At 39.2% G+C, this 26922-nt stretch overlaps 1 protein-coding gene across 2 annotated transcripts in view; it reads right to left on the bottom strand.

The window, feature by feature from the left end:
• Nucleotides 1-11308: 11308 nt before the first annotated feature.
• NUP153 (nucleoporin 153) overlaps nucleotides 11309-26922 on the bottom strand; it is a 43461-nt gene continuing 27847 nt past the window's right edge. The window contains exons 11-19 of one of the 2 annotated variants that reach the window (XM_042464616.1): nucleotides 25927-26056; nucleotides 25469-25600; nucleotides 23978-24070; nucleotides 23712-23802; nucleotides 22569-22673; nucleotides 19479-20111; nucleotides 16904-17098; nucleotides 15297-16151; nucleotides 11309-11439 (exon numbers count right to left, since the gene is read on the bottom strand). In XM_042464616.1, coding sequence (XP_042320550.1) covers nucleotides 11333-11439; nucleotides 15297-16151; nucleotides 16904-17098; nucleotides 19479-20111; nucleotides 22569-22673; nucleotides 23712-23802; nucleotides 23978-24070; nucleotides 25469-25600; nucleotides 25927-26056 — 2341 coding nt within the window. In that variant the 3' untranslated portion in view covers nucleotides 11309-11332. Of the gene's footprint in view, nucleotides 11440-12003; nucleotides 13724-15296; nucleotides 16152-16903; nucleotides 17099-19478; nucleotides 20112-22568; nucleotides 22674-23711; nucleotides 23803-23977; nucleotides 24071-25468; nucleotides 25601-25926; nucleotides 26057-26922 lie in introns of those variants that run through there. The other variant, XM_042464617.1, reaches the window with a different exon arrangement.

The following is a 26922-nucleotide window of genomic DNA, read 5'->3' as shown; positions in this document are numbered from 1 at the left end:
AGGTTTAGGCATAATTTTGCACCCAGTTCTTCATGGCAGTTGAAAGAAAAAAAAGTAAACACTTCTAACAAAGCCTTTATTGTATTTTGTTGCTGAGCTAGTATAATAAAGAAACTGCACTGGTTACTCAGCATTTTCGTACTGATGAACACTATGTTAGTTGTATCACTAGATACAAAGAAATTAAATAGATCAGCAATTCAGCCAGCTATTTGCATGATTACTTTCCTTTGCCATATGTATAGATTAAACTAATTTGTGAAAGTATTTTGCAATTTGACTGTCTCTCCACAAGTAAGAGTGCTGTGATATAAAGCAAATACTTCAACATAATTGAACAAAAAAAAATGGCAAATCAAGAAAATAGTTTGTACTAATTAAAAAATGCCATGGGTTCTCTAGAATGGGTGTTATTGTCGTATTTGCAGCTCCCCCCTTTCAAATGAATGTTACTACATTTAGTAGCCAGTGACTTTGATCAGTTTATCACATCACTCAAGTACTTTTGAACTAATTTTGAATTTCTAAAATTTTCCCATACAAAATCTTTATGCACAAGTATTATTGTCTTTATATAAGATGCCAGAAGCTGTTTGAACAAGGATACATGTTTGCATTAATAAGCACTTTCTCCTATAAAAGGGCTAAGTCTTATTGATCTGTCTTATTATTTATTTCTCAGTGCATGTTACAGTAAGAAGAAGACATTTGGCTATCTGGGATGTCCACCCTACTTTCTTATGAAGGCAGTGCTGATTTATGGTAACACTGATCTCACAAAACAATACAGGAAGCCCCAACCTATCCAATGGGTTAGGGACTGCAACACTGTCAGAAGCCAGAACTAGTTGAAAAGCAGAACCCAGGTAGAGAACATGAGGGAAATACAGTGATTTGCCTGTGCATCCACCCATACATGCTCCTTGCAAAGTCTCAGCTTGGTGCCTTTCCCCACTCATCTCACTTTGCAAGCAGTGCACATGTGTGCATTTAATCCCAAGCAGGCCTCTGTAGGCAAGAACTGACAAAAGAGTGGCATCTGTACTTAGTTTACAAGCAATCCTTGATGGATTAATGGACCTTGCCCTTAATTTACAAGTGAGTCTTCAGATAACGGTGTCAGAAGGGGGAGGCTTCCTGCAGTTCTCAAATCGGACTTAGTAAAAGCAGGTGTTGCTACTCAAACACCCACACAGAATGAGGAAGCAATGCACCAAACTTAAGTTCCACCTGCCAATCCTGTTTATATAAATAGGTATTTCAGTGGGCACCCAGTTCTCTAGTATGCACCACCCTAATTAGGTGGAATGGGAAGAAGAGTGGAGTAGGAACACTGTCCAAAGGTCATTACATTTTAAACACTGCACCCTCTCACCTGTATATTTGGAAGTGCAAATAACTTCCCCAAATAAGCTAGTGTTCTTGATTTCCATTTTTAGGGGATGTCCTAGGTAAATAAATGTACTAAAATAAGTTTATAAATTTTCATTTACTACTCTAAGGCCCCTCTTGAGAAGAGCCTCTCTCTCCCACACTTAGGAATCCTCTTCCTGCTTACATTGAGATTTGGAAGATCTGGCAGTCATAGGCTGACAGGCAGCTTTCTGAGGCTGTCACAGGTTTTCTGCTTTGTGTATTTCCTTTAAGACAAGGGGTAAAATGGACTGATTCTTCCCCTTGACAACTGGAGGGTCTGTTGGGTACTCCCTCATTTCTCTGAGACTGGGTAGTGTCCAGGAAAGCTGCCAAGACTGCCGATAATGGCTCGATACAGCCAAGCAGAGCTTTATAACCAAAACTAAAGGTCTTTACAAATACAAGAAATAAAGTACAGTACCCAAGTACCAGGTCAATGTCCAATGGGGAAGGGTCAAACAATCCAAGGGTTCAGGGTTCCAGAAAGGCAAGTTTAGCAAGGCAATTCCAAAGTCCAGAGGGTCCAGATCAGTCAGTAGTATAAGAGGCCAGGTTTCAGGCCACAAAGTCCAAGGGAGTCAGAGAAACATGCTTTCACCAGGAAAATCAGATAATCTCTGACAAAGGAGCTCAGCGATCTGCACCTGTTTATATTACCCAGTTTCTAATCACAGGTGCTTCCTGATTGTTTCCTGACACAGAACAGGCTCTTCTTGAGCTGGGAGAGCAGAGCTAGGACCCAGCTCAGCTTCAGGTTCCCCCTCTACCTGGGGCTCAAACTCAGCCTCCTCAGCCTGGCTGAGCATGACAGATAGTTCTTCATCTCTCAAGGAAGTGGTCAGATTGTGCACCTTGATAATGATCAGATCAAACTGAATCTATTATGCATTGAACATGACATTGGAAAGATTACGCTCAGTAAAGCTGAAGGCACTAGGAAAAGAGGAAGCCTGCATTGCAGGTGGATTGTCTCAAGGAAGCTATGGCCCTGAGCTTGCAAGAGCTGAGGAGGGCTATGTTTCATATTCATAGGATTGCTGTGTGTGTATATATATATATATATATATAGAGAGAGAGAGAGAGAGAGAAGCCAACTTGATGGAATGTTAACAAGCTGATCAACTTACCTAGTGCGTTATTGTCTATTTAGACACCAGGTTGAGATAGTGTTTCACATCACTTTTAATATAGCAGGTAAATCCTTTGGAGATAAAGATGTTGGTTGCACTCTTTCCTTCCTGAAATGTGCAATGTGAACGCAATGTGAACAGAATTACAAGAGCTCTTTCTCTGTAGTTTTTGGTGACTAGTCCCACTTATTTGATTATATTCTAGAGCAGGTTTTGTTTGTTGGGGAACAACTACAGAAAAGAGCTATTGCCCTCATATCCTGCATGCAGGTTTCTCATAGGCATCTAGCTGGCCCCTGTAGGAAACAGGAGGTTCATTAGGTGAGCTGTTTGTCTCAGTCAGCTAGATTTTTGTGTTCTTGTTAACCTTCGGTTGTTCATTTTCTGTACTCATATCCTTTAAACAAAGATGGCAAACAGGTAAAGCAAGTGCTCTCATACAAATACTAGTCCCAGTCCCTTATATAAAGGATGTTACCTCACAAAAATATCCTTCCTCTCCAGTTAAATAGTTAAGAACACACAAAGGTGACGGCATAAGCCTAAAGGGTTATTAATCTGTTCAGAAGTTCATATCTTCCCACCAATCCAAAAGGTCCAGAACTTAGCTTACTGCAAGTATCTGAAGCCACACCATGTTGTGACTGAACCCTTCTCTACCATTCTTGTGAGCAACAGTGATGGAATGTGTATGGCAAAGGTATCTTTGTTATTCAGTTGTGAGCAAAAAGCTCAGGCATAAAGCATTTATGTTTAAACCCTTATTGACATGTTTATAGGGACTGGCAATGTATCTGACTACCTAGAATAGAGAGAAGGTCAACAAATCCCTCAGGAATGCCAGATGTTTGTATACCTATACAGTGGACTCTTCCCATATGTGGGGGATCTGTTCCAGACACCACTGCCCCCCCCCCACGTAAAGTGTATGCTCAAGCCCTGTTTAAAACAATGCATGGTGGGGTATGTGTGCAGCAGGCGTGCATGCCATTGTTTTAAAGGGGACTTGCCTTCTGTATATGGATTGAAATTACTCTTGAAACCATCATACCTGGAAAAGCCCCACCCCGTGAAGATCAGTAGTTTGAAGTTCTGGATTTCTGGCTTCACTCCTCTACATCCATAATACTTTTTGTCTGCAAAAATCCAGTTTCCTCTCAATCTAATGCGATCAAGGATATGGACAGGTTTATAGTACAGGCATATTTTAAAGTATGAAGATAAAATGCCTCAGTAGTTGTGCAGAGCAGGGAGGGAGGAACGTTCAGCCTCTGGGATCACGTATATTTTAACTGCTTTTTTCTAGTTGAGAGTCGTTGATACTGGCCATAATCCTATTGGTGTCTTATACATGTGTAAATTGTCCTACAGAAGCAGGACATTTTTGTCCAAGGCAGAACATTACCTTACATCAAGACTATGGAAACAACTGCGCATGTGATGCCATTGCACATGCAGGTGCCTATTATGCAACTATGCCCTTCAAGGCAAAGACTGCAGAACACTATCAATAACTCAGTATGCAAAAGTGTGTGCTACACCACCCCTGCATAGAATCATGACTACTATTTGCTAATTGTTCCAGATTCCCAAAATCAATCAATCCTCTGTTCTTCCCCAGTTTTTTTTTTAAAAATCCTTGACATGGCTGAAACCATCCTTCTAATACTCAGTGTCCACTTTGTTGAGAGTTCAGAATGCAACTCCAGAAATCTCTGATAATAGACCCTGAAGAAGGCCAATTTGTGGCAAGGCTGAAACACATTGGGTTTTTTAAGATGATAAAGTTTGTGGGCCATCAGCAGTACGTGGGACCTCATTTCCTTTAATTTTTCTACTATGGCTGAAACCATTAGCAAGATAAAAAGATCTCACTGTCTACAAATGTTTAGTAGACAAATACCATCAATGAACATTCCATCTGTTACATGCATTCCTCTATTTTATCAAGTGAATTGAATGGCTGGTGAGAAAATGTGGTGTTTTGTTTTTACATGCAAACATTTGATTACATGGTATTAGCCAAGTCCATTATGAATCTGATGTAGCAGCAGAGAATTAGGACAAAGGGAAAAGAACAAAAGCTTGTGTGAAATAATGGGAAACACCTGAGAACAGTCCTCTAAATTGATGGTTCCAAGCCATATGTTTGTGGACTTCAGACTCTTAAGACTTGTCACATGTGAGCTCAGCATCTGGGGACTGACAGATTGGGAAGCACTGTTCTAATGTTGCCAGGGGAAACGGGGTTAGAGGGAAGGATGCTCACCCAGGTCCTTGAGGTACATGAAAAAAGAGGCCTCAGATTTCTGAAGTGGAAGAATGGGTATGAGATTTAAAATATTCCAATCTAATCAGTGCAGGAATAGGCCTGTGCATGGGACTGCAGAAACTAAAGAGATGATAGTTTTTGTGGGTTTTTCGGGCCATGTGGCCATGTTCTAGCAGAGTTTCTTCCTGACATTTCGCCAGCATCTTGTGGCTGGCATCTCTAGAAGATGCCAGCCACAGATGCTGGCGAAACCATACAGAGAAGAGAACTGCTAGACATGGCCACATGGCCCGAAAAACCCACAAAAAACTATGATGCCGCCGTGAAAGCCTTCAATTTCCCAAAGAGATTAATTGCTTATTAATAAGTTTAAGCTACCATCCAAGTTATCCATGATTATCTTTTTCTTTCAATTTCTAGAAAGGCCTTGGCAACAATTAATTTTAACCAAGATATTCTCTCTCTGTGTTTAAATGTATTTGATAAACAAACAGGACTGCAACTTAAATGTGAAGCAAAATGTTCAAGGCAACTTTATCTGGTCCTCACGCTTGAAAATTGGGCATACTCATTATGGCACATACAGTAAAACAGATAGTAATTTAAATTCCTCAGTGCTGGTTAAAAGTAAATACAACGTAAGATGTATCCACCTAATTGAGAACATTTAATCCTTAACAAATGTTTCAGACAAGCTGCTTGCATTAAACTTCACACAAATGTATTTGATAATTTTTATTGATGGCATTTATCCCATGGTTACATGTTAATTATAGAATAAACATGGCTTTAATATTAAACTTTTCCTTATTATCCAAAGTCACCAGAGTCCATTTCTGTAATATAAAAATATATACTTAACACTTTGTACAATACTGGTTTTTGGTCAAACAAAAATGGATCGAAAAGCCAATAAACTCATTTTAAGAATTCCCAATTTTAAGGTCTTTATGGATTTAGGCAACTTTGAATAATGAGATTTACATAATAAAATCTGAGACAATACTAAAACAAAAATTTGCTGTAACACACAAAATTAAAATTTCGTTCACAGATTTGTTATGCCAAAGTATGTAGAGAAACAGAATTGTATTTACACATTTTGTTTCATAATAAAATAATGAAAAGGCGAGACAGGTGATAAAGGCCATAAGAATGAGAATAGAAAGAGCATCTAATTATTGAATGAAGTACTACTGATCTAACTAGTCCTTAGCATGGACCATTCTTTCATTCTTCCTCTATCAGAAAATTTAGTGCACAATACACGCAACTTGCTCACTTCACACGTACATCAGCACAAACTCTGCAAAGAAATCATTCATTATCCACTTCTCTACTCTACACAGACTCCCCCTTTCTGAATATAATTACAATTTCGGGTGTCAGTAAACGCAATGAGCGCACAAAGTGGTGCAAACAGAGGTATTATACGAAGCCATTCGCAGTGCAGGCATATTATATCTATAGCCAGACCATGCCAAGTCAGTGAAGAAAAAACGATGGAGTCTAAAACAGTTTTGCTCAAGATCCTCCCTGCCACCAACTCTAATTATTAAAAAAACAAAACAAAACAAAAAACCCTAAATGGGAGGAAAAAAAGCAAGCAGAATTTAGGCGATCTGGCTTCAGCTAAACCCAGCATGAGGTACAATTCAATAACTGAACAATGCAGGGCAACCAGCTGTGGTAAGAGATTTTCTGTCTGTAACAATCCTTAATATTTTATTTTCTACGTCTAACGCCATCTTTATCTTCCGACCAGCCACTGAAGAGAATCCAGGCATGGAGAACATATTTTTCCCGTTATTCCTGCTTTGGGGGGGAAAATCAGAAGTCAGGAACTTAGAATGATATGCCTGAATATACTTACTACTATGGAACAAGCATTAAAAAAAAACACTGGGGGAAAAAAGTTAGCAATATGCGTTTCTCACAGATCTTTTACTAAGAACATTATTTTCTAGAGAATAAAACTTTCAGTTCAGGAGTCTCAGTCTGAAATTTTACTTCAAGGATAGCAATCTGTATATGAGACACTGAAAGGCTTAATGCCCTCAATTTCAAATATCTACTACACTGAGCATAACATCAATATTAATGCATTCTTCATAGCAACAGCTATATGATATTTAAATTTACAAGCTGTTTTACATTTATTTATATATTCATTCCCCCCTCCCCTAACCATTGCTATTCAGTAGTGTGGTAATACAGGCGTTGTATTAAAACTTACTCCTCTGCAGCATTTAGACCAAAGTACTGGACTACATGTTAACATGGTAATGTACAAGCTATTGGAAATTCTTAATCCCCTTCTTACCCCAGATTAAATGATGGAGGCTGATTGATGAAAATCCTGAAGAGCCTGCCGGCTGTGCTGATGCACCAGGAGTTGCACCAAAGGTAAATACTCCGGACTGTTGCCTGTACAGTTGAAATTACCTACTACTTCCAAACTGGAAAACTGCACCTGAAGGTAAACAGTGAGACTTAACTTTGTAGAGAAACAGTTTCTCCATCTTACTGTTTAGAAACTATTAAGGAGAATACAGCCACCAGCAATACACTCAGAATTTATTAAATGGATGAACAGACCCCAAAATATAACATTTTTAAGAGCACACTGAACACTGGTTTCACAGGAAAGATTTCTTCAGCAAGAGCTTCCAAGGCACACAGAAACTTTTGGAACCCCTAAGGAAATTTGAAGCATACCTATAAATAATTTTCTGATCCTAATATCATTTTAACACTATTAAAATTTTCAAATGCACAGTTACTTGCAATCAGAATTTGGCCATGAGAGTTTTTTCCCTTTCAGAAGGCACTAAGAATGCTACCACAAAGGTTACCACATAATGGACTGAAAATACAGGCGAAAACCTGAAGTATGTCTCTTCTTTAAGAACATATCAGTCATATCAAGAGACATAAAGAGTTTTGTACTTACCAGAATTAGAAAGTTGTACCTGAGCCAAAACCAGGCTGTTGGGCAGCTTGTTGTCCAAGACAGGAGGCTGTGTGCTGCTTGACACAGACCCAAAAGCTGGAGGCCCTGCTGGGAGCCAGTAGGAAATAATGAAGATGATGAGAAGTGATCCAAAGGTTGGAGCAGGGGCTGGCTGGAGCCCTGGCTTTGACCAAATGTTGGTGGTTGGCTGTACCAATGCTGGAGCAGCTGCAGGAGCTGAAGTCCAGAACCACACACAAAGGGAGGAGGAGGAAGAAGAAGAGAAGAACCTAGAAAGCAAATGAGCCAGGATAAAGATGCACTCAGGAATGAAAAACCATTCAGAGAAGAATCCAATGTAAAGTATTACTTTTGTTGCAATGGAGTGTTTCAGCTGTTCGTTAACATTAAGATCCTTAAAACAGGCAGAAACCAGTTCTTATATACCCATATGGATTTCATTTGTAATTCTGGAACATTTACAGAGAGGAATACCCCTACTGCAAAGGTTTTTGAACCCATTCTCATAGTAAACGATCCCTTAGTAAACACAATTAGTAAAGAAACGGAAGTGTTCTACAATTTTCCACGCCCCTAGAAAGACAATACTTGAGCAAAGAATTGTGATTCAAACGGTGATTCCACAAGGAAACCATCCCCTGAATGCAGCAATCTGCAGCAGGACACTTTCTGCAACAAATTTTACACAAATGAAAAATATTCCAGTGTTAATTTTTGTGGAAAAACATTTCTTTTATAAAACTTTTTATAAAAAGTAATAGTAACAAGTAAAGTGGCAAGGATGGCATCCATTCATCCATTCTTTTTTACTATTACAGCTACTATTACAGTTTTAGAACTGTAATTAATTCTTTTCAACTGATTATTCCTAGGAAGTATGTGTACATTTGACTGTGTCAATGTATTTCTACTTCTGGACATTTCTCGCTTCAATTAAAAACACAGTTGGTAAAGAAACTGAAGTGTATATTTTTCCTTGCCCACAGAAAGACACTACATAAGCAAAACAATTGCGGTTTCAAACTGTGATTCCACAAGAAGAAGAAAACTTAGGCCTGTTACCATACAGCCAAAATAAAGCTGCTTCGAGTCCACAGTGGAGTATGGGTTTCAATGATGCATGCGTCTAAGAGTCCAGAAGCCGAACCAAAGCCACGCTCCAGTCCTTAGGGCTGGAGCATGGCTTTGGTGCGACATCTGGACTCTTAGGACACATGCATCATTGAAACACCCATACCTCCACTGTGACTCGAACAGTTTATTTTGGCTGTCTGTAACAGGCTTGTAAATAGAGGTAATTTATTGGAAGCAGGTAAGTGACACCCCACAACATATCATGCAACTGACTGGATGTTAAAAAATTAGTATGCCAATCACTTTCACTGCCTTTCAGCCTTAAGTTGAAGTAAAGGGAGCAATTCTTTAAATTTTTGGTCCACAGCACGCCCAAGGGGCCACCCTGCCTCACCCGGAGCCCAAAAAGGCTTAAAGAAATGTTACCACCCTCAGCTGGAAGGCCTGGAAAGCCCTGGAGTGGATGGAGATAGAAGAGGAAGATAAGGAAAGAGAGGAGAACTGGCAGTGCCTCCGCTTCATGTGACGTTGCACAACTCAGGGACAATCAGGTAGAGGATTAACGGGAAGAGGGAATGTCCAGACCACTTTCCATGGATTTTCTTCCTCCACCTCCAGGCCACCGATTCTCCCTCTTTCACCTTCCCAGGCCTGTCAGGCTCAACCTCACATTGAAGAAAGAGGGAGGAACAGACAGCAGTTTCCATCCCTCCTGCCAGCAACAGCACCAGCTCTGCCTCCCAGCTCCCCCTCTGCCTTCCCAGCTCTCCTTGCCTTGGCCGTTTTCACTATGGTTCCTCCTGGACTCTGGGGGGGAAAAAGAGCAAGAAGATGCTCCTCAACAAAGATGCCTTGTTCCCCGCTGCCCTAGACAGGCATCCCTCCTTGCTCTCTGGCTCCCTCTCTTCCCTCTCTTCCCTCCTGCCCTCTCCTTTCACTTTGCCTTGAACAATGCAGCCAAGCTCTAGTGGCCCAAACCTCATAAAAGTCCCCTGAAGCCATGGCTCAGCTGCAGGACTGGGGTCCTGGGCACTGCTATGTCTTTCTGCTCTCTCTCATTCTGTATGTGTTTGTGTATGTTTCCCCCCTCCTCCCCACACTTCCTGCTCTCCAACCAGAGTGAAATGTTAGGCAATTCAAGTTTCCTAAGGCCTCAGCCTTTGTTGAAGAAACAAAATATTTCAACAGTCAAAAAACTGTCAAAGCTAAGCCTGTTAAGATCTAGCTTTAAATCAGCAGAATAGCAGAAACGTGTCCTTGTCTAACAATGCTTCTCTAAGAACTGAGACTGACTTAAAAACAACAAACACAAGTAGCTTGCAGTTTAAAACAAAAGTTTACAAATAGCTTGAATCAACATGTGCCCAGAGGCTACCTCCTAACCTAGCTAAAAGAAACCTTTGTCTCACCATCTTTCCAAAGAAAGGTGAAAGAGGAGGAAGACGGGAACCCATCTGGGCAGGAGAAATATCTGTGTGTGACAGAACTTCCAAAAGAGGGCGTGACCTGAATTACAGGTTTGTTTACCAATTTGCAAAGTTACTGTCCTGTGTTCATAGGGCAAATGGGATGTTTGAATGAGGGGAGACAGTAGGATTGCATGCAGAAAACTCTATCTGAATGGGGGGGAGGGGGGAAGAATGCTAAAATCTTCCAACAGAAAAAAAATCTGTAGTGCAGAATGACAGCTTTGGGCTGCCCATGTGCACAGAATCCGAGTGGAATGGAAAAGGAAAGAGGCAGGTGGGGCAGGTTCTTTGACACACAGACCTATGTGTGCATCTGATGTGTACATACTAAACCCAGCAAGCAAAGTCCAATTCCTCATGCCCACTGACACACACACAGTAGTCAAGACAATCGAGAGATTGCTTTCCCTCAAGGCTGGGAGCATGTGACTTGCCCAAGGCCACCCCAGTGGGTTTCATGGCTGAGCTGGGAATTGAACCCTGGCCTCTAGAATTGTATCTAGAGTTGTTAGTCCAACACTCAAATCACTACAAAAATTACATTACTATATTTTCTGAATTTCTTACTGCAACAGAACAGTCACGTCACTGAGAAAAGTGCTGATTCAGCCTTTATATTTGGCTTATATATTCAAAGTTCTCTTCCTTTTTCAAAAATTTATTTGGAAATATGATTTTTTTTTCCAGTGCACACCCAAACTCTCCCATTGTCAGCTTACCTGTAGTAGCTGCTGTTGTGGTAGGTGCTGCAAAATTGAAGCCGGTTGCTGTGCTGTTAGTGTGGCAACTGTGCCAAACAGAAATGGAGCAGGGTGCTTGTACTTGAGGTGGGTTGTCGGTGGCTTGCTCTCTTGAGAAAACCCAAAGGACTGCGTTGTATTGGAGTCAGAGGGATTGCCAAAAACAGAGCTGCTCACAGTGCTGCTGGCCTGTCCAAACAAAAAGTTGGTGGAGGATTGGAGGAAGAAGTTGTCTGCTGAATATGCTGCTGCTGCTGCTACCGCCGCCGCCACCACTGCTGCCGCCAGCAGACAACACTTGGCATAACAGGGTTAGAAGAACTAGAGCTCATGAAACTACAATGCAGGCTTGCTGATCCTGGATCTGAAAGTCATAAGTGAATAATAAAATTTACAAACAAGTATCAGAATACAAACCAAACATAAATGGAATGGGCTATTCCCTCCTCGATAGCTATGAAACCAGCAGACTGAACTTATGCCTCCTAACTAAGCAACTTTAGAAATGTCACAACTACAAATGTCAGTATTTTAATAATAATAATAATAATAAAATAATAAATAATAATAGCAAATCAAGCACTTCACTCTTGTCAAGTGATGGTGTGATTTTTCCATGCTGCCAAGGGATATAAGACTTCAGAGGTGTTACACACAAGTGTCCATACACATATTCAGCTAAACATTTTGCAGAATTTGTACCCTCCTTTGCATGCATGGCACCATACAGCTGTGTGAGACAACAGAATGGTTCAGATATAACACTATCAGGTCCACAACACAGTGCAGTTTGAGACCGCTTTAACTGCCTTGGATCGATGCTAGGGAATTCTGGGAACAGTAGTTTATTGTGGCCCCAGAGCTCTCTGATAGAGAAGACTAAATGCCTCAGAAAAAACTACAATTCCCCAAATTCCCTAGCATTGAACCAGGGCAGTTAAAGCGGTCTCAAACTGGGTTATTTCTGCTGTGTGTCTTAGACCTTAGTCTCATAAATCATGGTTTATTAAACTGAGAAGTAGAAATGCATTCTTCTCTTCTCTGATGTACCATAAAAGAAGATTCTGTACAGAAAAAGGCAGGGTATAAATCAGCCAAACAAACAATCAATTAAATGAATAAATAAGTAGCATAATGCAAAACTGTCGGAATCCAAAATCTATGCTCAGTTGCCAACTACAAGTCAAAAGAAGATATAATGGTTTGACAAAGCTCAGAGGTTTCTCATTATATGCACATCAGAAAGGTGGAAGAAGGGAGGGAATGCATAAGGGCTTTCTAATAAATCATTTATTGGATTGAGGGTTATGGCTATGTACTAATAAACCAGTTTTGCTTGTAACAAGGCATGGGACTACATTAGGATGGTCAACTGCCACCCACTTTGAAAGAAAGCAGGCCTAATTTGTGTGATATGAATGGATGTCCATAAGGGCACAACCTGAGCCAAAAGGCCTTGGTTGAATCTTTTGCCTATTCTACCAATATATGCAACTGTCAATAAAAAGAAACAGACAATATACAAGAGTTGCAGAGGGGATCCAAGTCAGTTTATAGTTTGCTCATTTTACAGTGCTTGTTCATTACACCACTCATGTTTATGCCCTCCAGCAGTGTTTGCTGGCTTTCTCCATTCAGGCTTCTACTCTTTCTTCCAATGTTGTTCCTGATCTCTCTCCTCATACTTCACCAACTCTCTTGGAAGATCAGCTGCAGCAGGCTCTTCCTCCTGATCAGTCTTCCATTGGTCATAATAAAAACCACTTCTCAACTTGCTTTGCGATTTTTGTAAACAGCCTCTCTTTCTTCTAATTCAGCTTTTAACATTTTTGGTCTGGATTCTATGTTTGTTACTTTTACTGAAAAAAAATTCACTACAATGCATATAAAATGTTTGGATGCTCAAAGAAAACTATGTAAATATGGAGCACTGTATTGAAGAGTTTCTTCTGCTTTTACTTTCAACTGGTTCAATAATTCCGTCTTGATTTGATAAAGGTCTTACTTTTTCTAATTTCACTGTTGCCTTTATTAGTCTTTATTCATTTTTCTTTCCCTTGTGTTTATATGTTCCACAAGGCATCATTACAAGTCTCCTTCACTTTAAAAGAGTAGGGAGTTTTTTGCTTCCATCTTCCTTCTCGCTGGTTATCACTTAACACTTTAAGACTCAAAACTCTCTTTCTCTGCTCATAGCCTCACTTCTTTGTTTAGTATTTCTGTTTTTACTTCATTTGTCTTCTCACTAAGCTCAAACTTCACTTATAACCAAACTCATTGATTTTCCTTCAGGCCCTCCTTTCTCTTTCATGATGTCATTTCCCCCTCTCCTCACATCTGCATCTTGGATTATGTTTCAATCTATTTCCTTTTCTTTCAAGTTAATCTCTCATGCCATTTTCAATTTCTTCTCTCCAAACTAGTCCATTCTTTCTAATAAAACACTAGGGGCAATTCTTCATTCTCAAATGTTGTAATGTTCTTCATGCCATGGCTTTTGCTGCTTGTTGGACCTCTTCTGCATATTGCTTTGACACTGTTTTCTCTTATCCAGTTTCTACCACAGATTCTTGCCATGTCTTCCATCTATTATAAGCTGGAACTGTACTCTGTATCTTCATTCTCTTGCTCCTTGCTATCTTTCTCCCCTTGTAACAAATAATAATAGTAAAACTGTAATTGCAACACTTGAATATCTGTTACAATTGCCCTGACTGCAGGTCTTTGGCTAGGAGTAATCCAACTCCTATGAAGTCATTCATCCATAATTACTCACATATTATGGACATTATATACAATTCCTCTTCAGCTCATACCCTTTATAGTACTTTTTCTAATTTCTAACCCTATAAGTATGCCTTTCTTTATGCAATAAAGAATAGAGCTGGCTATTTGACCAGTCCAAAACAACAAAACTGGCCAATTTACTGCTCAAGTAACAGTTAAGTATTTAAAGTATTAACTTAGTAGAACTGTAACAGAGAGATTTAAGCCCTCAAAAATGATGCCAACTGATGAAAATTAAGGTCAAAGAGTACCATAAATTAGTTATTTATAAGCAACTATGCTAAATGTTTCACAGTGACATTCAAGAGACTGAACAGTTTTTAGTTATTCAGAATTCAAGATATCCACACCATAACAAAGTTCTCTCTGTTTGTAATCCACTCTGGAAACTGATATTCAAAGACAATACATAAATCAATAAATAAAATAACAATTTTCTTAATATTTAACAAACACTCACAACTACTCAAAGGCACTTTTGATTTCATGGAATATTTAACCATTGACAGTTAACAGATGCTGAATTGATTTTAATGGGAACAGAACTGTTTCTGACCACTAGCTATTATATCTACACAAGTTATTTATTACCTCCTGAAGCTACATTTAGGTGTGAAATTAACAGTACTCTGTAATGAAAACATTACTACAAAATTCACTTTAGATATTGGCAAAACAGTAGCCAACTTCACTTTCTTCAGATAACTTTAATGTCATAACTGAGTTAAGTTTTATTTAAGCGGGCTTGTTATTGAATCCACAAAAGTTATTGGCAAAGGGTAGGGGCCCATGCTGGGTGGGGGGAAAAAAGACTTCCCATCAAAATTACCCTCCTTGGTTTCTACACTTGATGCAAAGGTCCCTCCTCACAAATTACCTGCACAGAATACCTAGTCACCTACAGTTCTCAGACTAGTGACATAAATAAAAGAGTAAGTTATTGCCAAATTTCTAATATGCAATTGTGTTTCCACCACTCCCTGTTTAGAGAATCAGACTGTTTCAAAGCACAAGATGCAGACAGTACCTGGAGGTGGAAAGCATGACACAGCACTGTGCCCTGAGCAGCTCACACAAGAAAAATGAGCACTAAAGGCAACACAAGCTGTGCAAAATTTGTATGTGGGACTCACTTTCTATCTTTTGACAGGCAGATCTAAGGGGTACCTGCCTTTTTCAACACCACTTTTCAACCTTTTTGCAAGAATATACTTCCTTGAACTATTGTTCAGAAAAGGATGAACGATTAGCAATCTTTCAGAAGCCAAAGGAGGACATTAGATTAGTTTATGAGCATATATCTATATTCTCAGGGTCCCTTTGAGACTAGATCCCCATATCCGTTTAATCACCTGCCAATTTTATTTTACAACTAGCTTGGTAAAATACAGCAAGAAACTAAAGCTAAAAAACGCAAAGCATCTGTACACCTACCTGCAGTGCTTCCCTGTGCCCCAAATGTAAAAGCTGGCTTTGTCTGTTGTTCAGTTTCTTTCTCTGATGGTTTTGACAAGCTGAAACTAAATGCAGGTTTTACTGTGCCATCATCTTTGGTTTGCTCCGCCCTTCCAAATGAAAACACAGGTTCAGCCTTTGATTCTTCCTTCTCAGCTTTTTTACCAAACACTAGATTGGTACTAGATTTCTGTTTTTCATCTGTCCTTCCTAAAACAACCTGTGGAGCAGTCACAGATTCCACATTACCAAAAGTGAAGCCACTTTTTGTTGAGGGAATTTCATCTTTTTTCTCCTCTGGTTTCTTTGAAGAAAAGGCTGTTACTACAGTTTCCTTTTCCTCTGCATTTCCAAATTTGAAGCTACTTGTTCCAGTTTTATTTTCAGAATTAGTAGTGGAGGTTGAGGATCCTGTACTAAAAATGAAACCTCCAAGAGCCGGCTTGCTAAGTCCTTCTTTCTTCTCTTGCTGCCCAAGGTTAGAGATTCCGAACTGAAATGATGTAGAAGATGTATTGCTAGTCCCAGAGGGAAGTCCAAAGTTGAAAGTGCTCTTGCTACCTTTATTGTCCTCAGATTTTGACTCTGAAGGAAAGCTTCTCAATTTAGACCCTTCATTTTTAGAAAACTTAAAGCCTTCTGTCACGGTGTTTGTTGATGATCCCAATTCTGATGTAATACCAAATTTGAATCCTGCTTGTTCTCCAAATTTGAAGTTTTTTCCTGTACTTCCCAATGTTTGATGTGATTCTGAGGATGATGACTGAATACCAAATTTAAATGAAGGAGTAGATGAGGCTGAAGACAGAGCTGAGGAAGCAGCAGTACCAAAACCTGAAATAAACATTAAACCAGTAAGTGTCTTTTAAAAAAAATAATTAAGTGATCAGAAAGTATTATAAACTTTAAATTAATAACTACACTGCATCTGGGGTAATGACTGGCCATTTTTAGGATGATTAATTGAGGGAGAGGGTGAAAGAATTGGACTAGGGGCTCGGTAGCCTGCGTGCAGTCGACAGGCCACACAATCGCCATCCATTTTATTGGTAAAATGGATAAGCATCCACAACAGATTTAGTCTACACCAGTGGTTCACAAACTTTGGTTCTCCAGGTGTTTTGGATTTCATCTCCCAGAAGCCCTAGCTGACTTGGAAAATTGTCAGGAATTCTGGGAGTTGAAGTCTAAAACATCTGGAGGACCAAAGTTTAAGAACTACTGGTCTACACTATTTGTTTTCAAGGCAATGATCATAAAGAGTAGGAGACACATTTGAATGCAGTCCAAGGGAACATTCTTTCAAAGGCAATGCAATATATAGATCCTTTGGTACTCCTCAAACCCACATCAGCTTTTTGTGGCCCAACATGCAACACACATGCAGTTCCAGGCCAGACCCACCACAGTTGGACAGAACAGATGGGGTGTAGAAGATGGACAGTAAGAGGAGAAATGTCCTCCTCTCTTGCTTTGCTTTTCAATCTTATGCAGAAACAGTGTACAACCTGGAGGAAAGGTAGGGAAAAATACAGAAACCATAATTTACTTGCTTACTTAAGAGTATCTCCATTTTTCAAACATACCTGTGAATTCTGTCTTGCTACCTGGCTTTGCACTCTCACAAGCTACACATTTGGTGGCATCAGCTTTGTTTTGTACTAAGCAGGTTTCACAATCCCAGCTTCCTTCTGGTTTCTTAAACGAGTCTAAACCGAGAAATCCTCCAGAAAGAGCAGGCAAGGAGGAAGCGCTGCTACTCACCACAGACACCGAACCACCTAGGGAACAAGACAACAGAGTATGAAGTAACAATTAGCAAGTGGCATTTCCTTTTTCAGAACTGCCTGCAGTTCCTTTAGCAAAAAATACAAATGCCACTTAATGACAGAGATTGTATTCAAAATTCTAAATACAATACAAACTACTTAAGCTTTGTTATGATGACATTTTCAGAATACTGTAGAGCAGTACTACTTAAAGTGGTGATTCACAAACCAGTACCAGTTCACAAGCTGTTGATCTGCAGTAACATTCAAGAAAATTATGCAAATATATTAATAATATGGTAGAAATATGGTACTGGTCATTCACACACTGAGAAAAACATGCTGGTCTGTCACATCAATTATCTTGAGGAGCAGGGCTCTGCAGACACCAGAAGCCAAACTATTAAACTGAAATGAACAGCTTCCCTTTGCCAAAGCAGAACAGCTTGGCATCTTCAGAAGCATTTCAGTATAGATAACTTTTAACTGTTAGATGTTATAGTTTATGACTTTTTCTAGATAGAAATGACAAACAAATTGGTCCAACAGCAGATGAAACGTGAACTCACACTAGAGGCCAAGATGATCAAACTGACGCTGTCATACTTTGCAGATATTATGCAATTACTCATTGAAAAAGACAATAGGATTGGTCCAACAGCAGTTGAAGGCTGAAGGCTGTCATACTTTGCAGATACCGTGCAATGACACAATAGAAAAGACAATAATGCTCACTAATGTGGAAGGTAGTAGGAAAATAATCTATTCACTGGATTACTGATAGACCCAGTCAAGGAACCCATGGTCCTGAGTTTGCAAGACTTGCATAGGTAGTTAATAACAGCAAGACTCGCAGGTCTCTCATTCATAGGGTTCTTTTCTGCCAAAGTTGACGGCAACAATAACAATGAATATACTGTGACAACCTTGTTTGTCTGAGGAAATTAATTTGAAATAGTTACAGGTAGCTGCCAGATTCTATTTATTTTAAAAATGACTGGGAGGAAGTTGTAGATCTCAATTTTCCTTTCCATTTTATAGCAAAAGGGATAAATCCCATGTTAAGTTTGTAGTAACTGTGCAATTTCTTCCCTTCCTCCTTGCAGCCTTCTGTTGGATATTGTCCACAATTCACAATTTCTATCATTTTACTGTCAAAATATAACCCTTTTAGAGGATAATCAAATATAGTGTCCTTCAATATCAGTTTCTAAGAAATCAGATTGAGTGAGAGTGCATGTTCAATTAGCAGAGAAAATTTCAGTTCAAGAGGACACTAATTCCTTTCTTTTACCCAGTTTGCCCTGTGGTTAATTTCATAGAATCATAGAATTATAGAATAATACAGTTGGAAGAGACCACAAGGGCCATCCAGTCCAACCCCCTGCCATGCAGGAATCCAAATCAAATCATCTCCGACAGATGGCCATCTAGCCTCTGTTTAAAGACCTCCAAGGAAGGAGACTCCACTACACTCCGAGGGAGTTTGTTCCACTGTCGGACAGCCCTTACTGTCAGGAAGTTCTTCCTAATGTTGAGGTGGAATCTCTTTTCTTGTAGCTTGCATCCATTGCTCCAGGTCCTAGTCTCTAGAGCAAGTGAAAACAAGTCAGCTCCCTCCTCAGTATGGCATCCCAAGTATTTAAACAGGGCTATCATATCATCTCTTAACCTTCTCTTCTCCAGGCTAAACATCCCCAGCTCCTTAAGTCGTTCCTCATAGGACATGGTTTCTAGACCATTCAACATTTTACTTGCCCTCCTTTGGACACGTTCCAGTTTTTCAACATCCTTTTTGAATTGTGGCGCCCAGAACTGGACATAATATTCCAGGTGGGTCCTGACCAAAGCAGAATAGAGTGGCACTATTACTTCCCTTGATCTAGATACGATACTCTTACTGATGCAGCCTAAAATTGCATTGGCCTTTTTAGCTGCCGCATCACACTGTTCACTCATGTTCAGCTTGTGGTCTACTTGGACTCCCAGATCCCTTTCACACATAGTCTCGTTCAGCCATGTGTCTCCCATCCTATATCTGTGCATTTTATTTTTCCGCCCTAAGTGCAGTACCTTGCATTTCTCCCTGTGGTGATGTTCATAGGACATGGCTGTTGCATCTGACATGATATACAGAGAACAGGGAATTCAATTCCCAATAGTGCATAACCGACTTCACAAATTATTTTAACTTTTAAAAAATCTAGTATATGTTCAGTGTTGCCCGTTTTATTTTTATTTCATAAAATGCTGAACAGTATAATCCTATGTGTGTATTATTAGAAGCAAACTCTATTAAGACCAAAGAGGCTTACTCCTTGGGGGAAATATGATTTGAATAGAAGTAGGGGACAGATTCTTTTTTTCAAAATTTTAAGTGCTGCACACTTACCTGCTTTGTCTGACTGGCAGGCCACACATTTGCTGTTCTCTGCATTATTTGACACTAAGCACACAGAACATTCCCAAGCACCTTTTGGCTTTTTGAATTTGTCTCCAAATCCCAAAGTGACTGTAGTATCAGCAGAGCTAGAAGAGGAAGACACTGTTGTTGCATTGTCTGTGACAAAAGGCAGCACAAGAGCTTGTTTTACTCCTGTTCCTGGTTTTGGTGTGTCACAGGCCACACATTTTGTATTTTCTGGTTTGTTCTGTACCAAACAAGTATCACAGTCCCAAGTTCCAGGTGCTGCCTTAAATTTGTCTCCAAAGCCCTGTGTCCCTGTTGTAGAAACAGCTGATTTGATGGTGATGTTCTGAGTCAAAGTACCTGTTGCCTTAGTACCGTCTGATGCCGGCACTTTAGCAGCTTGACAGGCTATGCATTTGTTGTCTGCCAACTTGTTTTGTATGAGGCATGTATCACACTGCCAATAACTTGACACTTGTTTGGATAAATCTCCAAGTCCTGAAGCAGCTCCAGAGAAACTACTTATTGCAGGTCTTGTATAAACTACTGTGCTTGCTGCAACAGGTGCAGTGGCTGCTGAAGAGCATGTTGATGGAGTGGTGGGAGATGTAAAGCCTAGGGAAAAGAAAAGAAAGAAGCCTGAGTTTCTAGAAAATATCTGACATTTAAAAATAACTGAAGTATCATTGATAAAAGGATAATATTGACTGTGTGTAACCAGGCTCAGAACAATTCCAGTAACTGGTATAATTACTGCTCATAATGGCTAAGGAAAATTGATGCCAAAAATTAAAATGTTACCCAAATGTTTTTATGCATTGTTGGTATTCACAGAGTGTTTTTCAAATAAACTGGTACATGGGCTAGAAATGTCTGATCACGTTTAATCAACTGAAAAATTACCAATTCCGATCTATGGCGGGATACATACCTCCATTTTGTAGCATGGCGGCGGCCATTCACATGCTCCCTAACCCTAGTCCATACTAGGCTAACGCTAGTACATACTGGGAGCGAAAAATGGCGGTGTCCTGTCTACATGGGCACCACCATTTTGATGTGATGGACGCCTAGCATCTGCATGTCCTAGCGCACTTGTGATGCCACAAGTGTACCATTGGCACATTGCAGCATCACAAGCGTGCTGCAAGAAGAACCCGCTTTTTGCGGGTTCTTTTTGTTCCGCGACAGAGCAAACCAGAGTGGTGGGAGACTGCCCTTTTTGGGCAGTTTGTATCCCGCCTATGTTACAAAAATTAGGGAAGGTACAGAGCTCTGTCACTTTTTGAAATTTAGTCTACAGCCTCATCAATATATGTCAAAGATATACCTAAAATTTTAATTTATAGGGGCTAGAAAAGAAGTGGATTACACAAATATTGTCATTCCTTGATGAATAAACAGCATTTAGCAATAGCATTTACATTTTTATACCCGTTCATAGTGAACTCAGCACTCGCTAAGTGGTTTACAATCTGAAAACGAATGATAAAAACAAAGTTTTATCATTTGATAATATATTACCCTTATTACAAGAGCTCCAGTTTCTTCAACAGTTAATAAGTACTTTCTATGGATTTGATGGTACAATTTGTAAATTTTATTTATAATCTGCCATTATTCATCAGAACAGAATGTTAATGATTGTCACCCAATTGCAGCAGACAGTGTCATGTCAAAACTTCAGATGGGGAGCTTCCTAGAAGCAAAAGGGAGAAGTGCCATAACTCATGGAAGAACTCTTTTTGAAAGGGCTAGAGAACCAGAGAGAAATCTCTGAAGCACTAAGATTCCTGGGTAAGGGGAAAAGGCAAGAAAACAGGAGAGAACTATGGCACTGCAACAAAGATTCCTAGAGATTAAAAATGATGGGAAAATGATGGATAAATTCCTGGGATAAAAATAGAAGGCATGGGGGAAAGGAGCCCCATAGAGCCCCCTTTTGAGGTAATCAGGCACAGACTCAAGGCATGCTGGGTACATTTCAGTTAATAATTAACTGAAAAGTGGGTCTGCTTCAGGTAGTTTGTGCTATTCTGAATTATCTAGACTGTGAAAAAATCCATATACTTATGAAAATGACTGTAACCTAAAAATCTCCATACTAGAGAGAGCTGGCAATATGTTTGCAAGTCTGAGCCATGTTTCCCTCTGAATGTGGTGATTAAAGAACATTTTAGAAGCTAGTATCACACTACTACTATTATTATATACTATACTAGTTCAGACTTTAAAATGTGCATGATCTTAATATGTTAAGTGTTGAAATGGTAAAGGTTTAATAGCAAATTGTGTGTGGGAGGGTTTGTTTGGAGGTAAGATGGTTTTAGAAAGCAGTTCAACATGTAATTCAACATTTAAATACCTAAATGGTTTGCGAGCTCAATACTTGAAAGAGAACCTCTCCTTATATATTCTTGCTCACATATTAAGTTCTGCTAGAGGGGCCCTCCCCTTTATCTAACCAACAGAGGAAATACATTGTGGGAAGATATGGGAGGAAACAATATTTACATCCATGTTCCAGTTGTGAATACCCTCCTCTTAGAGGTATAACCGGTATCAACACTGGTGTCACTCCAGCACCAAGTAAAAAACATAACTAAAGTGGTAAATGTGATGCAGCCAATTCCTAAAATTGAGGGGAAAAACTCAACAAAAACATAATTTATTTACATTATTTAATCATGTGGATAATTATGATCAATGCTATCAGTCTTATTCACACTTGGTAATTAATACATTTATTACAATGTTGTTTTGTTTCTTCTCTACAGTACATATAAAAATTTCAAAGACAGAACACAGGGACTGACCTTATTGCTGTTCTTACATCTGATGATGATGCTATAACTGTTACATTTTCTCTTAACATGTAAGGAGAGGCTGAAAGTTTGCACTATGCAATCTGTAAAGACTATATATACCGTAGTCTTTATAGATTGTATAGTGCAAATTTTCAGGATATCCATACATGTTAAATTAAACAAAGTTGTTTGTCAAAAGACCTATATACATACAGTATTGCTTTTAATTGTTTATCTCTGATTAAAACTTTATCAAGTGACTCACCAGGACTCTTCAAAATATCCAAAACACTTCCTTTTTTCAGGACTTTTGCAGGCTTAAAAGGTCCATCGTAATCCTGTTCTCTCTTATTGCTAATACTATTGACAGCTGTAGATAAAAATAAAAATTTGAGTAGCTTTATGGACTGAGTTGAGAATGCTTCAGAGAAAGATTCTCTTTTATGGGCATAGCACTTGTATACAATTCTCATCCGTGTTAATATCTTGCATAACGTACTTCAATGAATTCTGTTATCTGTATTCATACTACGTGCTGTCCACAGAAGCTAAATAATCTTCAGTGATGTTTGGATAAGGTTTTTTCAAAACTATGTAAGCCTCAGAAACCTTATTCCAAACCAAAATCTTGAATACATTTGTTTCTAATGTCATCTTTGAACAGATGATTTTAAAAACCTAACCAAAGTCCATGACATTTATGTAGAGAAGACCCACTATATCAGAAGAGATATGTGTTTCACATAGCTACATCTCAAAATGCTACCCATGCCAAAACTCACCTTCTAAGCTGCATAGTCCTCACAGCCATTTCCATGTTGTCAGAGAACAAAGGAGTCAGTGGGCAGACTTTCAGCTATTTTCTTGCAGCTGAACACTTTGCTACAGGAATCAGTAGGAACCTCAGGAGATCCCTAAAGGTCTTTGCAATATGTCCAGGTCCAGGAAAATGGCTGGGTGTGCTCTGTTGATCCTCCTGCTCTCCAACACCAGGGAAATGGCCATGAAGGCTACACCACTTACAAGGCTGGTTTACAGTGTATGCTTTTCATTCAATAAAAATGCAGTATGGGCTATTTTTTTTTTCTGTTCTAATATATTCCAATGGCTGGCACAAAGAAGTGTCCCAATATAAACAAACAAAACAACAAATCTCTTGAGTCAACAAGTAGCCTGGCTACTTTCCATTTGTTTTCTTAGATTAAGCTTGGCAAGCAGCCAGAATTTGGGTGAAATTGTTGACAACTGTTCTCAGAACGTTTATGTTGTGGACTCCATTCTGTATGGATTCTACAACTAACTGTGGTTATGTCCCAACGTAGAACAAGAAGGGGCTAACTAAGGTCTTTACCTAATTCCTCAATATTAAAGTGAATGAACACATATACTAAATGAACATGTTTATTACCTGCATTCATCAGAGGCAATGTTGGCATCTCCTGGGGTCCTAAAGGCTCAGAAGTTTTTGCAACAGGAACACTAAATTTAAAGCCACCAACCTGACAGAAAGAACAACTAAATGTCAAAAGGAAAAGTCTGCCTTGTACATACTCATAAATGAGAATGGAAGATTTCTGATTCTTAATAGTAAATATAAATATTAAATATGCTATTATCTTGTTATCATACAGTATTTGCATCTCTTTCATTGCAAATTTAAACAAGATTACTTACAGACACTGGAGGCAGTACTTCTGCTTCAGTTGATTTTACAATGGGAGATGAAAATCTGAACACTGGACTGCTAGCATTACTGGCTGGCTGCCCCTGATTTTTTAAAAGAATTAAAATTTTAAATAGCTTGATTGGAGAAAAAAACCTACTAGTCAGTGACTAACAATACATAAGATACAGTAGATGCATTCAAATTTTCAAGGAAATGTTGGCATGCATTGAAAGAAATATACGACCCTTTTGGCAACCCATGTTTATTTCTGCTTCTCAAATAGCAGTTGTACTCTATATCGTACATGACAAATTATCTGAGCAAACCTCAAAAACAGTATGTGATATGATACAGCCCACTGGATTTCAGGTCTTTTAAATTAACAGAGTCAAATCTTTGATGATAATATTTACATCTGTATAATAATAGTTGTCACAATAATTTGTATGCTATTTTTAGGCTTCTAACTCCACAGCTATTATAATTTGCCAAAGAAAAAAGTTCCCCACTTTTTTTTTTCAAAATGAAAAACATAATAATTTTCTTGGAAATTAATGTGATTCTTCCAAATGCTTTAGCTTACAGCATAATCTACTAAACAGAGAATACCTCCACATACAGGACTGCAGGCTGTTTATACATAAAACCAGCTTGTTGTTGTGTGCCTTCAAGCCGTTTCTGACTTATGGCAACCCTAAGATGAACCTATCATAGGATTTTCTTGCCAAGATTTGTTAAAAGGAGGTTTGCTTTTGCCTTCCTCTGAGGCTGAGAAAATGTGACTTGCCCAAGTCACCCAGTGGGTTCCCATGGCCGAGCCGGGATTTGAACCCTGGCCTAACCACTATGCCAAGCTGGTAGCCAGTTCCCATAAAACAGTGCCTTGCTGATTGTGAAGAAAAGGGTCAAAAAACATGTCTTTATTTCACACCAGCCTTAATAGTAGAAGAGGGAAGTGAGGGTCTGGGCCTGCATGTAGCTTTCAAGCTGTGTTTGCTGCTTCTGAATCCTTCCAGACTGCCATTCTTGTTTTTTTATATATATATATATATAAAATATATATATAAAACAGTATGAGAGGGTTACAATTTATTAAAAATTAGTTGTTACTCCTGGAGGATTCCAAGAAAAAGAACCATATATATATATAGTAGTGTCGTTTCTTGGAATCCTCCAGGAGTAACAACTAATTTTTAATAAATTGTAACCCTCTCATACTGTTTTAACATAAAAAATCCTCATCTCCCAAAACCTCTGACCACTTCCATCCTATGCCCCCATTTTTGACAGTCTATGTGGCACTTGGAGATTCCCAGAAGCACTGGTCCCCAACTCCAGTGAAGTTGACCACTTAAATTATGTGAAGGGTCACAAGTCTATATCCACATGTCTGAAAATGTAAGATAGATGGACAGACAAGAGGCATGGTTTGATGAACCACATCAAGGAGGATATGAAAGGGAATATGTAAACAAATCCTTTAGTCATCTGTAACTTACCTTGTTCATCACTGACTGTGCAGCACTGACAGGTGATGCTGAAGTACTAGCAAGGAGGCCAAAGCTGAAATTTGGCAAAGATGATGTATTGATCGGTAAAGCTATTTCTGGTAGCACTGGTGTCTCCAGCTCCTAGAATAGAGCAGTTATATGATTATTTTTTTCAAATTCCATTAAAATCTATGTTTTAGCTCTATCAAGCTCATTTCTATGGAAAATAACATGAAAGCAAACTTGTTATGGATACCATTGTGGTGGGAACTCGTCATCCAAATGCCATGCTCCATTACTGATGCAAAATAGAAGATAGTCTTGGGCTTGCACCTATTTACATCCAACAGCTAAAATATAGTAAGTGCAATCATCTGGGGAATAAACTACCAAATGAGGCAAATGTTTCCATTTCAAAGCTTCTGCGATCTAAATATGTTATCCTTGTAGAATTCAGATTTTCTTACCTCTTCTTGTGCAGGTTTTGATACATAATGGACACCTCTTTCCCTCCTCATCTTGCCACCAGCACCACCTCCTCCTGCAGGCGGCAGCCCATTGGATGCAGAAGTACTGAACTTGGGACTTGAGGCATTTCTGGAATCAATATGTTAAACAGATATTCATGGTTCATAAACTACTATGTCAGATGGAACCTAACAAACAATAGACAAGAATGCATATGCTAGGTATGTGTCCCTCCCAAATGTAAATTACGATGGCTGAACATTTTAAGGACTGGTGCATCATTTGACTCCGACTTCTCCTTCCACACTGCATTTTCCTTACAGACTAAAAGCCTGTTTTATTTGGGGTTTGCTTGTTTGTTTTCAATTGGCCTTGAAACAACTCTGAGGCCTCAAACAGATGGAGCAAAAGGAGTGGCCAGAGGCTGCTGCTGCCCTGATCAGCATGGAACTGCAGTGAACGCATGTGCCTGGCCCCTATCATATAAATAAATCCTATTATTATTATTATTATTATTATTATTATTATTATTATTATTATCCAGGTAGCTGCTGTGGTCTCGAATGGGCCGCCAGTAAAGAGCAGACTTTGTCCGCTCTTTTTGTGACAGCTTTTCCCAGTAGGTTGCATTCTCAAAGCAGCTTCCAGCTGCTCTGGGGGTGTGCATTGTCTAAACCCCAAAATGGCTGGAAGCCACACTTTACTGGCTGTGTTTTGGGCGTGAGATACTTATTTAGCTGAAGAATGCTAGAAACAAAATCAAAACTATCTGACGATAACCAAAATGATATACCAAAATATACACAGAGAAAAGGAAATCCAGAGCAAACATCTAAAAATGGCAAGGCTGTTTGATTGGCATTAATTAGAAAAGCAAGAACCTGCAAAAACCTTTTGTGGCAACTTGCCTGGGGTGAGAATTTCAAAGGAAATGTTTCTCACTATTCTGGACAAATGAAGGCAGTGGTATTTGTATTAACTCTGTCATCTAACCG

The sequence above is a fragment of the Sceloporus undulatus genome, chromosome 4, assembly GCF_019175285.1.
Source record: "Sceloporus undulatus isolate JIND9_A2432 ecotype Alabama chromosome 4, SceUnd_v1.1, whole genome shotgun sequence".
Classification (NCBI taxonomy): domain Eukaryota; kingdom Metazoa; phylum Chordata; class Lepidosauria; order Squamata; family Phrynosomatidae; genus Sceloporus; species Sceloporus undulatus.
The sequence above is the reverse complement of the archived record's forward strand: the minus strand, read 5'-3'. Positions and strand labels throughout refer to the sequence as shown.